The following is a 16,204-nucleotide window of genomic DNA, read 5'->3' on the forward strand; positions in this document are numbered from 1 at the left end:
TCTTTATATGACGGCAATACTGTGGCAAAGCAAAATAGACAAGAAAACATGAATGTCGAAAATCAGCTGTTTTGTCTGTCATGAAGACGTGAAACCATTTGGATCGATGATTTGAATACCTACGTTATTTTATTACGTCATTTACAGTAGCGAAAAAACACAAAAAATTCCATCATGATGCCGAAAATCTCGGCGCCAAAACACCCACGCATCATTTGATTTTATTTCCTACTCTTTCTATTTTCGTTCAGCAGCAGTCAGTCAGTGTTCGCGGGTCTGTGAAGTGCGCGCGTGTTTCGAAAATGGTGTCTCTCGCAGTTTTCGATTTTGATCGTACGATCGTAGATGACGATTCAGATGCCACAATAATAAATAGATTAAGGGAAAAACAGCCGCCGCCTGAGTGGGAATCGACTAACCACGATTGGACTCCATACATGAGCGATGTAAGTACGTTTATAAAATATTTATTTTGTACCTTGGTATCACGGGTATCATACTCAACAGTAACACTAAAATTTTCGCTTAGTAATTTCTCATACTACCTACTTTTTCATCAAAATTGATAATATTTCCATTGATCACATCTTCATGATATGAGAAAAGAAAAAAAAATATTTACAAAATGATGAGAAAAGAAAAAAATAAATAAAAAAATTACATAAATTTCCCGACTTTCTACTTTTTCTTCTCCACTTAGGCATATTAGTTGTCAACTTAAAAATTAAGAAAAGTGACAGGCCCTTACGATCATTTTGTAGCCTTCGTTAGCCTCATAACAGGAGTGTATGTCTTATTAATGAGAAAATACAAAATACAGACAATGCTTAGGATTGTGTTGAACCTTTTGTGTTATTGCATGTGCTTTTTTGAATGCAATGGGTCACAAGTCACTACAAATACTGAACCAATTTTATCAGAGAATATTAACTCTATTCAAATCGAAATAAGGCTCACCTTTAGGAAATATCATATGCTGGAAGGTCTGTATAGGAGGGGGTATGTCTTCCCCCTCAACTCTCAGTTGCTGTCTCACTCTCACTGTTTTCGAGAAAAAAAAATCCAGTGATCGTAAAATTGAGATTGTTTTTTACTGTAATTATTATTATCAAAGAGATCAATAAATCATTATAAATTACTAGATGTCGCTCGAACTTCGCTCCCGTGGGAATATTGAGACAAAATATAGCCTATAGCAATCTTGGATAATAAAACTTTCTAGTGGTGAAAGAATTTTTGAAATTGGTTCGGTAGTTTTGGAGATAACTTCCGGTAACTTCACCCATGGCAATGGCGATTTAGTATCGGTTTTTTATTTAAATGTCTATTTATTTTATGGCAATTTATAAATAATACAGATAACAATAAAAGTATTTAACATCATAAAGTACCTATAGTTAAAATTAAAAATTAATCATTACTGTAATTATATTTATTTTATAATTTAATAATATCTGCTTTAAATATCTGTCTTTATATAATCTTTGCTAATTTGTTTTTAATTGAATCCAGTAAAAATTATTGGCTAATTTTTATTAATTATTTAAAATTATTGACTATCAAATACTATTGTTCAATTTATATATTGTTTATTTAAAATCAATACAAAAGTCTCTGTTTCCAGTCAACCAGTCATATATTCCTTTTTCACTTGCTTAAATATTAGAATTAAATCATGCTAAAAAAATTTTGAGACTTAATCTATACTATTATTATAAAGAGGTAAGCGTTTGTGAGTTTGTATGTATGAGATGGGTAATCTCAGAAACTACCGAACCAATTTCAAAAATTCTGCCATCATTAGAAAGGAACATTATCCAAAATTGCTATAGGCTATATTTTATCTCAAAACTCGTGTGAGTTTTGAGGAGCGAAGCCCCGGGCTTCATCTAGTAATTTATAAATTCACTTCTGCTTGACATAAAATAAATATTCCGCCTAACAGTGTTTCTGTTTGAGTTTCCATACTTCTCCAGTGAACCACTCCAGCATGGTGCCCGCTACAGAGGTCGTCAAACCCTTCATCTTTTTTTTAAAATTTTTTGACAAGGTTTTAGTGCACTTTGTGTGACTATGTCAGCCTCTGGGGGATCTCTGATATAAACTTATCTAGCTTTCATAATGCTTGTCCACAAGATATAAATGGATTTAGCCACCTGTGATAACGGACTGCTCAACACTATGTTCAGCAATCCATTACACACGGGCACTTTGGCTAAAAATGTATCGCGTAGGGCAGAATATCGACCACATTCCAGCAAGACGTGTATTAAATCTTACTCCTTGTTACACACAGTACACATATCTGACTGACTCACGCGCATCAAGAGATAGAACTTGTTTACGTGGCCTGACCTCACCCTAAACGCGGAGACAAGAAGTTCCTTAGAGAGGCTACCCTTAACCTAGACAGATCGTATCTTTGGAGCCCTAATATTGCATATTGTCCGACTCACACTTGACCAGTTTAATCCATAATACAATACTATCCATATCTTAAATTATAAACAGAAGAGATTTGCATATTTTTTTCTAGGAAATAACTCAAAAACTACAGGGCCGATTTAAACGAAATCTGGTACAGAGTTAGACAAAACCTTCTGGAGTAACATACATAGTCCTTCTATTATTAAGGTTTTACACGAGCGAAGCTGGGGCCTGCCGCTAGTGTCCGCACATACAGTGGCGCCGCACATGTTAATCTACTAATCTTATGTTTGATCATGATAAAACGCCACGGTTATTTGCATCAGTTAATAAACTTTATCAATGTCAAGGAAAATATTCTCACTTCTTCATAGCGACTCGGCGGAAAAAGTTGTTGTGTGTGTTTCATTTCACTTAATGACCACGACCCTCAGCCATGAGGAAATACGAATATGAAGAGAGATTTGAGTGAAAGGGCGAGTGACAGTATTAAATGAAAGAAATTAATTTGAAATGGTCTGAAAGAAGTATGCCACATTTTTAAGAAGGCGACCCTCCGTAATCTTAACGTGGTAGGAGCCGCGGGCAGAATCTAGTGCTAAAATTTTAGTTGTCATGTAAAAACATAGAAACAAATTACTATTCTTATTTATAGAATAGAATTTATTATGGTATTTCATTAGGTGCGTCACGACCTTGCACTGTGGTAACCGCGACTTGGCATCGTTCGGGGCTTGCCTTCCGGCCAGACAGACAGACAGACAGAGAACTAGCATGTTTTCGCATAGATTTACATATACATTGGTGACGTAAATAGAATATTTATTATTATGTAATATGTCTACCGACTTTTTGTACGCGTCTACTTAATGTTAATGAAATATTTTAAGTTTCTCATTTTAAGTAAGTGAATTTTGTAGATTTTATGAGAATTAATTTTCTTCTTAAACCTAAATAGTGTGGAATCGAAATTTTGCAATGTCATGAGTTGGTGTACCCCAAGGCTTAATTGTGGAACCTTTTTGATTTATATCAATGGTCATGGTATAAACTGTGGTTATAATAATGGTTATAATATTTCTTAATTAGCTTAAGAAAAATATTGATAGTACTGGAGTGGTCCCTGTAGGGTACCTATTCGGTCGAACATCACTCTGGAATATTGACGACCTCGGTGGCGTAGTGGTAAAGTGCCCCGGGTTCGATCCCCGGTCGGGTCATGATGGAAAATGATATTTTTCTGATTGGCCCTGGTCTTGGATGTTTATCTATATATGTTATAAAATATAGTATCGTTGTTAGTATCCCATACACAAGTCTAGAACTTACTTTGTCAATGTTTATAGTTTATTTTTTTTTTTTTTATACGTAAACTTTATTGTAGAGGAGGTTCTCTAAGACATTTACTGATGAATAAATGTTTTGATCTCCATAGTCGTTTTATCTATCTTATCTGATACAAGCGTATTGCCCCGGCTTCGCTCGGGTAAAACCATAATAGAAAGTAGCCTATGTCACTCCTGAAAGTTTCGCCTGTCTCTGTGCCAAATTTCATCAAAAACAAAGTAGTGTTTCAGTTTAATTATTACGAACAAAAATCTAAATCTTTTCTTCTTTATAATATTAGTATGGACGAATTTAAATTATATACGGATAAATGTTCAGTACGTCAAGGGACTTTTAACCTTTTAAACTGATTTTGTGCTAACCAATGTTATTGCCAACTGAAGCGGTTAATATAAAAATATAAATAAACATACACACGAGTCAAATTGATATACAATGTCATAGTAGCATACAAACTCATGTGGCACGAGTATGATTAAATGTTTAATAAAAGGCTAATATGTTCGGGGCCCGAGAGCCCCCTCAGTTTGGGGGCCCCGGCCAAGGCCTCTAATAGCTACGCCACCAACGAAGCCCTAGGAAAAACACATTTGCATCTTCCATAGACGACTTAGAAAATTCCGTCCCGACGAGTGGCCTCGACGGCTGTCCATATTCTATAGTGATTCATCAAACGCTAGCGCGGATCCAACACTCAAAAAGGAAGGGCACAGCCACCTCGAAAATCGGTGCGGAGTGCGTTATGAATTTGCTTGTAAATTAACTAACATAATTCAATTGTTAATTTTACAAAAGGTATTTCATGCGAAATCTTGCACGGTGCCTAATAAAGTGCATTAGTAATTATGTAAATTATTCTTAATTAAATATTTATCCCAAAAAAGTTTACAGAAGAGTATCCACAACAAGCTTAGCGTAAAAGTACGGAGAAAAACATAAAATATAAAAAATAAAAAGGGATATTATTACTCGTAAAAGGCCACCCCGAATCGTACCTGGCTCAAAAAATAATCCATCATTATTAGTTCAGTTCAAATTTTGTGTGATACGAATGCTCTAAAATAAGAGAACGTATTACAAGGCGGCTAAGGGATAAAAATACTAATGAAGCAGAAAGGGAGAAAAACACAGCCGGCGTTTATTATGGCTTCTTGGCGTCACAGCCACGAAGGAGACCGTTAACATGCGAAGATGAGTGAAAAAGATGGCGTAATTTATTTTCTGCGTTCATATTATACCCCAAGTAATATTGTAAATGTGAAAGCATGTTTGTTTATTTGTTTCTTTAAATTTATCAAGAATACTATGAAGGATATAGGGTACTTTCCATTCCAGGAAACTGGGGCCATTGGGGATATCTGCGTGCGAAGTCATAGTTTAAAGCAGTAAAAAAATAAAGGTTGTGTACGTGCCCCTCTCGCCCACACCTGTGGATCCGCCACTCGATCACACGTTATAAATAAGTTTGTTATCAGCGTTGTTCACGTGTGTGGGATAATTTTCAGGAAAACGTCATAAGACTATACCAAGGCTAGATATTGACTAGCTGTTGGCTGCAGGTCTGCCGACTTTTTGTACATAGAAAAATATATAACGTAAATCTCGTTATTGTGTGTTCCTTGTTTCAATTCGGGCCTGTGACGCCACTTAGCCCAGGATCAGAGTAAAAACTTTAACGGGCTTGTTACACCTCTTGCTGATAGTCTGTATGTAATACTAGATGATGCCCGGGGCTTTGCTCCCGTGGGAATTTTGAGATAAAATATAGCTTATAGCAATCATGGATAATGTAACTTTCTAATGGTGAAAGAATTTTTGAAATCGGTTTAGTAGTATCGGAGATTACCCGCCTCAAACACAACTCACAAAACGCTTACCTCTTTATAATAATTGTATAGATATATCAAACTATATGAATCGCGCGTTTGATGAAAAAATAAAACAAGTGTTAACTTACAACACAAATAACAGTGATATGTCTTGATCTTTCCACCCATTTTCAAGCCTTAATTCAAACAAATCGATTGATATCTAACATCCCTTTACAGGTGTTCCAGCACGCATACTCAGCGGGTCTCAGCGAAGAAGACATTCTGTCAGCAATAGGCTCCATGCGGGAGTGTCCTGGTGTGTCTTCGTTGTTGAAGTCCCTGGCAGCTTCAGGGTGGGACGTGTTACTGCTAACTGACGCTAACACAGTCTTTGTGAACCATTGGCTGAAGGTTCACGGACTGGAGGTGAGAATATACACGGCAAAACGAAAAGGGAATTAATTTCCTTAGTGGTTAATGGTTGGAATGGAAGCTGTGGTGGTGTAATGGTTAAGACGCCCGCCTGTGGATCGAAAGGTCCTAGGTTCGAATCCTACTCGTGCCACATGAGTTTGTATACCAATCTGACTCGTGTATCGCGACCACCACTTGCTTCCGGTGAAGGAAAATCGTGAGGAAACCTGCACACTGGTTGATTATTAACTTGTGTGTGAAATGGAGAAGGCAATGGCGAACCACTCCATTAATAATGGCATGAAAGTTGTTGTGTGTGTTTCATTCCACGTTATGACCACGACCCCCAGCCGTGAGGGATGTGACTATGATGATGATGATCAGTGGTTAAGGATATACAATACATACAACAATACAAATGTATGTATTAATTCATGGGTTCCTTAAAACCTGGTCCCGATTCGGGGTTTCGGAGTGGGACTCTTGATTGAATTCTAATTAATATTATAAATGTGAAAGCACATATTTAGATTATGTGAAAGTAAGTTTGTTAACTCTTCACGCTCTATCTACTCGACCAATCTTCTTGAAATTTTGCATACATTTTTATAAACGATGCGCACACGATAACGGGAAAAAGCGTCTGCATGCTCTCTGTTCGACCTGAGAACATGCAGACGCATGTGACAGTGGATGTCTCGTACGAGGCGACTAAGGGACACACAGCCTAGGCAGCTGATAGACAACAATAGCATTCCCGAGAAGGGTTGACGTCAGGCAGGCAGCCGGTTGTAAAATCACAGCCGAATCTTTAAAATTTTAAGGTTTTGCTGTGAGATTTGGACGCAATGATGTGCTAGTGTTTTATGTTTCGTGGTAGCCCCCCCAGAAGCATTTCGACAATTATTTAGATAACTCTTGCGCATGTTTGTCAATAGAAACAATTAGCATTGTGTCATTTATGTTATTTATATTCTCAACGCGTTCCTGAACCTGAAGCAGGGGCTACGGTTATTATTATCTCTATATATAAAATAAAAGAACAAGCGTTTTTTTTACTAATCAACACATTCAGACAGACACACTTAGCGGTCAAACTTATAACACCCCTCTTTTTGCGTCGGGGGTTAAAAGAAAGTTCTCTGCCGCGTCTATCTGTATGTTCGCATTAAACTTAAAAACTACTGCACGGATTTTCCTGCAGTTTTAACCAATAAATAGAGTGTCGTAAAAAACGCGTTTCATTTCTTTTGAAACATAAAACACGTAGCACGTGTCGTTGTCTTCATTACGTTCTCTCTTTTTCACACGACGCGTACACGATATGAGTAAAAGAGACAGCGTGCGGACGTTATAGTAACGTGCTACGTGTTCATATGTTTCGAGGAAATCGACGAATAAAGAACAAACTATTTTAGTATAAGTACATACAGAGTGATTTCTTATACATAGGCATTATTTTATCTACATGCTCAGTCGACGGCACTGAACAACTTTTCGTATGGAAGCAACCTTGAAATCGCGAAAAAAAAAATCAAAATTCGTTTATTTTGTGAACATAGGTTAGGTACAGTAGCTTGACATTAACATTTGACGACCTCGGTGGCGCCGTGGTCAAGTTCTTGCCACTGAACCGAGAGGTCCCGGGTTCGATCCCCGGTCGGGTCACGATGGAAAATGATCTTTTTCTGATTGGCCCGGGTCTTGGATGTTTATCTATATATGTATTTGTTATAAAATATAGTATCGTTGAGTTAGTATCCCGTAACACAAGTCTCGAACTTACTTTGGGGCCAGCTCAATCTGTGCGATTTGTCCTAATATATTTTTATTTATTTATTTATTTATTTATTTATTTATTTATTTATTTATTTATTTATTTATTTATTTATTTATTTATTTATTTATTTATTTATTTATTTATTTATTTATTTATTTATTTATTTATTTATTTATTTATTCATTTATTTATTTATTGTGATAATATACACATGTCCCACCACTGGACGTACAAAATTAAATTATAAAATACAAAGAATGTGCATCCATTAACAACATATCTAGGTTTAAAATACTGTTTCCTATTGTACGAACGAAATATTCACAAATTAATTGCTACTGGAATTGCGATAAGTTCTACGATAAACTCTCTGAAGATATAAAATGAACTAGAACTAAAACCATTTAAGACTGGAATTTTTAAATTGTAAATTGACATTGGTAGATAATATTTTACAATCGAATGGAAATATTTAAATCGCTAATATTTATTTTCAATATCATTACAATATGATTATTTAAAATACTTTTATATTTGTATGCCCAATAGGCTGAATGTATGGAACTTCTAAAACGCAAAACAACAATATTGTACCCATTCAAAGCAAATATTTTTTTTCTTTCAACAATAATTTAAAATCAGCTGTACCATACATTTTCCACAAGTTAGCTATTTAATTTTGTATAGAACATCTGATTTTTTTTCGCGATTTCGGAGTTACTCCCATACTAAAAGTTGTTCAGAGTCGTGGACTGAGCGTGTAGACAAAATATTGCCAATGTATTAAAAGTTACCATGTAGTTTACTTGGGGCCCTAGTTATTTTTTGCCCCTGGGCCTTTGGATATCTAGTTACGCCACAGCTGAGTCGCCTTGTTATTCAGCTATACGTATATTAGATTGTTCCAAACACGTGATATAAAACTTACATATGGTCCGTTAATTAAATTAGTTACTTCCTAAAAGTGTAAAATCGTGGAGCGCATAATACAAAAGCTTTTAGTGCGATGACAACGTCGACCTCGGTGGCGCAGTGGTGAAGTGCTCGCCTCTGAACCGAGGGGTTCCGGGTTCGACCCCGGTCGGGACATGATGGAGAATGATCTTTTTCTGATCGGCCTGGGTCTTGGATGTTTATCTATATATGTATATGTTATAAAATATGGTATCGCTGAGTTAGTATCCCATAACACAAGTCTCGAACTTGCTTTGGGGCCAGCTCAATCTGTGTGATTTGTCCTAATATATTTTTATATTTATTTATATATTGTGATAATGTATATTATGTATATTTATTTATTGTCCTCTTCTATCTGTCTGTTATAAAGTCAAGAACTACAGCACGGCAATCTTGCGTATATGCCTTTCTAATGGTGAAATAATTTTTGAAATCTCTTCGGCAGTTTCGGAGATTACCCGCCTCAAACATACAAACTCACAAATGCTTACCTCTTTATAATAATAATCCTAGTAATATTATAAATGCCAATATTTGTAAGGATGTGTGTATGTATGTTTGTTTGTTACTCTTTCACGCAAAATCTACTGTTACTATCACAGCTAGTAATAATATTACTAGCTGTGTATTACTGCTGTATATGATTGATCGATATGATTTATATATATATATATATATACATATATGAATTTCTTGTGAAACAGGACACGGTGACACAAGTGATGACCAACCGCGCTTTCTGGAATAACGGCAGATTGTACATCGAGCCGCTAATGAAGCAGACCGCGTGCTCCCGGTGTCCCACTAATCTATGCAAGTCCATTGCGCTCGCGCAGGTAAGCTATTTTGAAAAGCATGCAATTGAAAGAAGATAGATATATTCCATGTAATTCTTTAAAAAGACTTGAGCGAAAGCATGTTTTGTCTCGTTCTGTCAATGCCTGATTTTGTAAAGTGCGACAGGGACAAACATACTTTAGCTTAAAGTATAACTACGCGCCACTATTACACACTTTTATAAATTTCTTACAGTAAATAATAAAGATATTTTTTTAACAGATTATACCATACACATATACACTTGATAAATAATTTTAGTATATAATAATTTAGTATTTAATATAGAGTTTTGATATATAATATATTTTTCTATGATTCACGGATTTTGTTGTACTTTTTAGTCGATTGTGACATGATAATATAAAATTGTAATAAGTACTTTTAAAATAAAATTCCTTGTTGATATAATATGTCACGCATGCACGACTGATACTTTTTAAAGGCGGGTATAAGAATCAAGAAACGGTACCCTTAAGCCGGGTCCGCTGCGCAATGTTTTGAACATAACATTGTTCAAAAACGTAATTTTGTCGTTGTTTTTGAACAAATGTTCTGTTCAAAACATAGAGCAGCGAACCCGGCTTAAGTGTATCGTGTTTTGATTATTTGTACGTAACCATAATAAACTTTTTTGAATGAATTTGTTTATTCAAGTCACCATGACTCGAGGTTACTGAAAGTTAAAGCTTTGCAAAGGCAAATTGCCTAATAATTTTAATTTGCGGTTAAAATTTTTTATTTTTTTAAGAAAATCATTATTTCAATGTTTTTATTCTTTTGTACTGTATGCTTTACATATTAATGCTGTGCACATCTAAAATTGATGTAAACATTAGAATTAAGTTTGAATACAAATACAATATCATTTCAGATAATTCAAAAATCATTAAATATTAAATTACAATTAAAATGAACAAATTAAAACGTGAAAATAATCCAGAGAGATCGACTCGAGTCGAACGTATGAGTCTCGAGGATCACCCTTCTCACAAAAGCCGTCCACAACGGAGACGTACACCTGTCGCTAACGTCCTCAGGATGCAATTGGAACCATCGCGAATTTTAAAAATAAGCGCCATTGTTCTTTTACGGATAACAGATGTAAAGCCGTCGACCTGATATTCAAGCTAACATTGCTGAAGCGCTACAAAAACGGGGCAGTCCCAACGTCATCCTGAAGACGTTATTATACTGAATTCGTAAGACATCTAGCGACTTTTTAAGAATAATTGACCCACAGACTTGCGGTATACATACATGCTCTGCTTTAAAATGTTTTTTTATTTCTTTCCATTAAAAAATGACATTTCCATTAAATAATAAAGAGATTCCAAGAGATTCCAGCTCGTCGCCGCTTGGAAGGTTTCCAAGAAGGCTGGGCAGCATTACCCCTCTGAACCGCTATGGCAATCATCTGTGCCAAGTAACTGCCGGCCCTTGGATCTCCCGCGAAAAAAAAATCAGCTGTTCTATACAAAAATGAATTTAGTACCTAACATGTGGAAAATGTATGGATCAGTTGATTTTTTATCGCGACTTTAACGTTGCTTCCATACGAAATGTTGTTCAGTACCATGGACTGAGCGTGTAGACACAATAATGCCAATCTATACCCTATATATGTGGACAGGCAGTCCAGTCTGTTCGCAATCATATTCAGGATGCTTTATATTTATTAATTTCAGTTCATAGCTCAAAGGCCAGCTTACAAAACAGTAGTGTACACGGGAGACGGCAGAAATGATTTCTGTCCAGCCACCAATCTACCCCCGCATGTGAGTAACGCCTTATGGTAGTTGACAAGGTCAGATAATTGTAAAAAATAGGTACGGGCAAAAAAAAACAAATACCTATCAAAATCGTTATTTTTTCCAGGGATATATCGATTGTCGATATTTTTTTCAGATATAAAAATCGATATTATATTTCCAATTCGGTTTCTAAAAGAAAAGGAAAAGAATATGAAAATATCGATATATCAAAATATCGATATTTTTAAGTCAATATTTATCGATACATTTGAAAAATATCGATTCGATATACGTATATCGATATTTTTTTCCCATTTGCCTAGTAAAAATATGTATAATCTAGATAAAATAGATATATTTAGGATCATTGTGATAATTCACAGACTGTAACAATGCAGCTGGATCTAAATACGAAGATTTAAAATTGGTTGGAAAGTCCATTTTCAAAAGTATCAAATTATAAAAACAAACTCGACCATCATTAAAAACTAAAATGTTGTAACAACTTTTATTAAGAAACCATCACCATAAAAGTAATATTTAATGTAACTGTCGAACAAACATATCTTTCTTCGCGAACATTTTCGTACGTTGTGACGTCACTCCTACAATTTTGCCAACTACCCTAGACTTTATTTAATTTAATTATTTCAAGAAACAATATAGGTACACTGCATTCGAAAATTAAATTTTGTAATCTAATCATTATGTCTAAATAAAAATTAATTAATATACAATCTAATTTCTTAATCTTAGAATAACGCGAACACTGGTGTCAGATTTTATTCAAATTGCTTAAACGGATCTTTTACTACTACATATCGCCATCAGAAACTACCTAAGTGTGCAAGGTCAATTGACCACCCAACCATTTTTTTGTTTTTGACCAAAGTATTAAAATTACCAGAGTTGCAAAATTTATTTTTTTGACCAAACTTAATTATAAAAGTAATCCTAATTTCTTCCCCAGGCTACAGTATTCCCTCGCCGAGGATATCCTCTCGACGACTTAGTGAAGAAGACATTATCGTCCCCCGCCCCCCTCATCCAGGCTAAAGTTGTCCCATGGGACGATTGTTATGCGATAATAAAAGAACTGTTCCCAGAAAACAATGTTATATCTTGATAACGTTTAGAACCATACAAATCTCCCTGGCATTTTGCACCATACATTTCTATTAATTATAGGATACCCTTAAAATCAAATTAAAATTAGACTTAATATAATAGAACTTCTAACAAGGTCCATTTTATTTAATTTGATGTATAATTGCACACTAGCGCAGTCTAGTCTCAACTAAAAAATCCTCTTTAGATAAAAGAATTTATTGCGAAGTATTTTAGTTTTCCACCACACAATGTACAGTCCACTAAACCGAAAACGGTGGCCATCGAAATCTTCACAGTAGACTGTAATGGAAAACTGTAATATTTTGCAATAAATTCCTTTATCCAGTGTAGAATAATTTGGAAAGAGCATTATTAGCTTTCGCTAATAAACACAAGAAATTGGTAGACATGTGATGGTGGCGCTAGTGTGCAGTTACGTATCGCCTTAAGATGAATTAGTGTAATTAAAATTAGACCCAATGACCCCATAAAACATAACGTATTCGATAATTTAACAGTTTCTTATGTGCTTAAAATATTTTGTAGAGAAAATTCAATAATTAAAACTATGTGGAAACTTTTTACATGTTAGAACTCGTGAGGGAAAAGGTGACCTTCCAAGCGTTTAGGTCCCACTTGGGCGGTATTGAGTTAAGGCTGTATTCACATAGTTAAATAGTCGGTTGATCGTTTTTCTTATAGCCTGTTTAAGTGTACCACAGCTGGGCAAAGGCCTCCCCTTTCTGCTTCCATAGATTTATATCCCAGAAATCCTTCTATGTCGTCGCGTCATCTTTTACACGGTTTGCCTCGTCTCCTCCTCCCTGATGGTACCCAAAAGGTATCCAGGCGAGCTCATCTTTACAGCGGCACTTAAACGTAGCTGTTTTTTTGATTGGTTGATCGTTATGGAATAAAAAAAACAATTTACTTTATTCACATTTATTGGAAAACAAAAAAATTCAAAGTTCACACTCACAAAAATCTAATTGTTTGGTAAACAGACTTAAGTTCAAACTGTAACAGCCAGAGTTCTAGTCACTAAACATACAATTGCAATTTTCTCACGTCGTGTACACGATTTAGAGACGTTTACTGTATGAGAACATAGCACTTTGTATGTTGCATTAAAATCAATTAAAATCGCAAAATGCTTTTTTCACAAAATTTTAAATATCTCGCAACTAGAATCTGCCCAGTGGGTACCCTTTTGCTTGGAACGCTTTTATAGTTTTCACATCTCGCCGCCACAAATACATTGCTGTGATTAATAATAATATATTTATTTTATTCTAACTAAACATGATATGAAATAATATCCGTTATTCACAAGAAAGTTAACATACTTAGCTAAAGTATGTTATGGCAAATCTATATATATAAAACTCTTGCGTTACTGAGTGGCTGACTGACAGACAGACAACGTACAGCCGAAACTACTGGGCGTAGGAAGCTGAAATTTGGCATGTAGGTTCCCTGGGGAGTGTAGGTGAGCACTAAGAGAGGTTTTTTGGAAATTCAACCCCGAAGGGGGTGAAAGTGATGGAAAAGTTTTATATGAAAGTTTTACACCGTTGAAGATAGTGACTTGCAAAATTTGGATTTTAGTTGTTTACAACAAATTAATAAATAACGTGTTTCAGATTTCTTTAAAATTAACCCTCAACCCCTAAAAAGGGTGGTGAAAGATTGTATAGGACTTCATACAATTTTCAAGATAAAAAGCTGAAAATTGGTAAACATACTCTTCATCATTTTTCATAAAGAATGACCGAGATTTTACTTTGAAATTCACGCGGGCGAAGCCGCGGGCAAAAGCTCGTATAAAATGCAACAGTGACATAACATATTTTAGTTCAAAGTGAGCATTATATTTTTTTATGAATAACAGGTAAAGTTGTAACGTTCTAGAAATTTACGAAACTCTGTAAAAACATTCTCAAGAATTTCCGTCAGATCACGTCCCGTGATACTGGGAATTTCTCTTTGGTGAGGAATTCTCAAGGGAGTTAAATTTCTCCTAGATAACATAATTTCTTAACGGCACATTTTGTATTATAATTATGTATAATAAAAATATATATTTAAAACAAAAGTCCATTATTTTTATAAATTAGCCATAATTTATTACTTAAGAATGTTATTTTTTTTAAATATGTATCTATTAAAAGTTTCTCAGTAAAGAATTTGTCTTATTCGAGCGTCATGTCTATTGTAAACGAAAGGTCATGCCGGCTCCACGCTGTCGTCGAACAGTTTGCCAAACTTTGGCGGATTCGGTGTATTGCTGGTTTTTCATCGCGGTAAATAAAAACACTCGTACTAACTGCGCAATGTACGTACACGCATTCGCGTCGGCGTGTGTCCCGAGTTTGGCAACAGTGTGGAGCTGGCATTAGGTATAGAAATCACTGTACACCATAAATTTTTAATCATACCAAAAGAATATTAAAGACGAGATTGTGTATAATAAAGAGTATGAAGAAGGATGTAAGCTACCTTTCAACACTGAAAAAAATATTGTTCCCACATTATTTAAACAAAAAATATGTGCTCGAATGTGTGTTGAACTTTTATTTTTTTACCGTTTGTACTTGAGATATATTATAGTACTATTTTTTTATGTCTTTATTAATTTTATTTCTCATAAAATTGTTATTTATTGTAAAAATTGATGTGTATTTATTTTTACATATATTAAAAGATTTAAAATGAATCAAATCGTGCATAAATAATCTAAAAACAAAGTAATATATTAGGAACATTAGGACATGTTATTAATAAAATTGTTCAAATAAATTACTGTTTTGTTTTATTTTTAGTTTAATCCATTTGATTCAATTTTTGATGTGTTGATTACAAATTACAGGATATGTTTGTCGTACAAAATTACTTCCATCCACAGATCGGTATAAGAACATTACATTTGTTAGAAACAATAAATAAATATTGTATTAATACATAAATAAATAATATATTAATTGTATCATTAATTCGGACTGATCGCATTGTGTAAATATATTTTAAAGTAGTTGTTATGACCGCTGAGACATTTGCCGCTATTTTTGTGAGCGATCAGTCCTCTATGGTTAGGAAAAGTAAGGAGAATAAACGCTGTTGAAATGTAAGTACGTTTTATAATTCAATTTATCTCTATTATAATGAATAATTGTTTATCATCACGCTTATTCATTGCATAACACTCGTTATTAGAAAATTTAAGTAAATCTATGTATATTTCACGTCTGTAACGCGGGAATAGTTGACAATTTCAAATATGCCCAATGAACCTTTAAATTTATTTGCAATAAACCTTTAAATTTATTTGCAATAAACCCTTAAATTTATTTGCCATGTTCCCGGCTATCCTACACATTGAAGTGTTGATAACTGTGCTTCCATCATGTAAATGTTGTACAAAATGATAACAACCTTTTAAAATCTGAAGTGGCTCTGCAATTGGATGTATTGCCTACGTAAGTACACGAAGTCGGTAACCTTACATTTTAAAAACGTTAGCCTACATACGTGAAATTAAAATTTATTCCCAAAAAAAGATAACATTATGGAGCAAATATCACGACCGGAGGACTGAGGCGCCAACTAATTAATATAATAAATTCGAAAGTAAGTTTGTTACCTAATCCATTATCTACTGGACCGATTTTTATGAAATTTGTTACACGGGTAGAAAATAATCTGGAATAACACATAGGGTAGGGTTTTTATCCCGAAATTCCCATAGCAGCGAAGCCCCGGGGCGCAGT

The 16,204-nt window shown here is 34.6% G+C and overlaps 1 protein-coding gene across 1 annotated transcript; it reads left to right on the forward strand.

Moving 5' to 3' along the window:
- The first annotated feature begins 59 nt into the window (after positions 1 to 59).
- LOC128682425 (pyridoxal phosphate phosphatase PHOSPHO2-like) lies at positions 60 to 14,498 on the forward strand. The gene is made up of 5 exons (XM_053767087.2): positions 60 to 446; positions 5,823 to 6,011; positions 9,441 to 9,572; positions 11,262 to 11,351; positions 12,298 to 14,498. Exons 1-5 carry the CDS (start codon positions 303 to 305, stop codon positions 12,451 to 12,453), a joined length of 711 nt encoding a protein of 236 aa, XP_053623062.1. The 5' UTR covers positions 60 to 302; the 3' UTR covers positions 12,454 to 14,498.
- Positions 14,499 to 16,204: the final 1,706 nt, after the last annotated feature.

This window comes from Plodia interpunctella, chromosome 30, assembly GCF_027563975.2.
Source record: "Plodia interpunctella isolate USDA-ARS_2022_Savannah chromosome 30, ilPloInte3.2, whole genome shotgun sequence".
Lineage (NCBI taxonomy): Eukaryota > Metazoa > Arthropoda > Insecta > Lepidoptera > Pyralidae > Plodia > Plodia interpunctella.

Coding starts and splice junctions, on each gene's coding strand:
- LOC128682425 (XM_053767087.2), top strand. CDS start 303: ATGGTGTCTCTCGCAGTTTTCGATTTTGATCGTACGATCGTAGATGAC. Junction 447..5,822: donor GGACTCCATACATGAGCGAT/GTAAGTACGTTT, acceptor ATCCCTTTACAG/GTGTTCCAGCACGCATACTC. Junction 6,012..9,440: donor TGAAGGTTCACGGACTGGAG/GTGAGAATATAC, acceptor CTTGTGAAACAG/GACACGGTGACACAAGTGAT.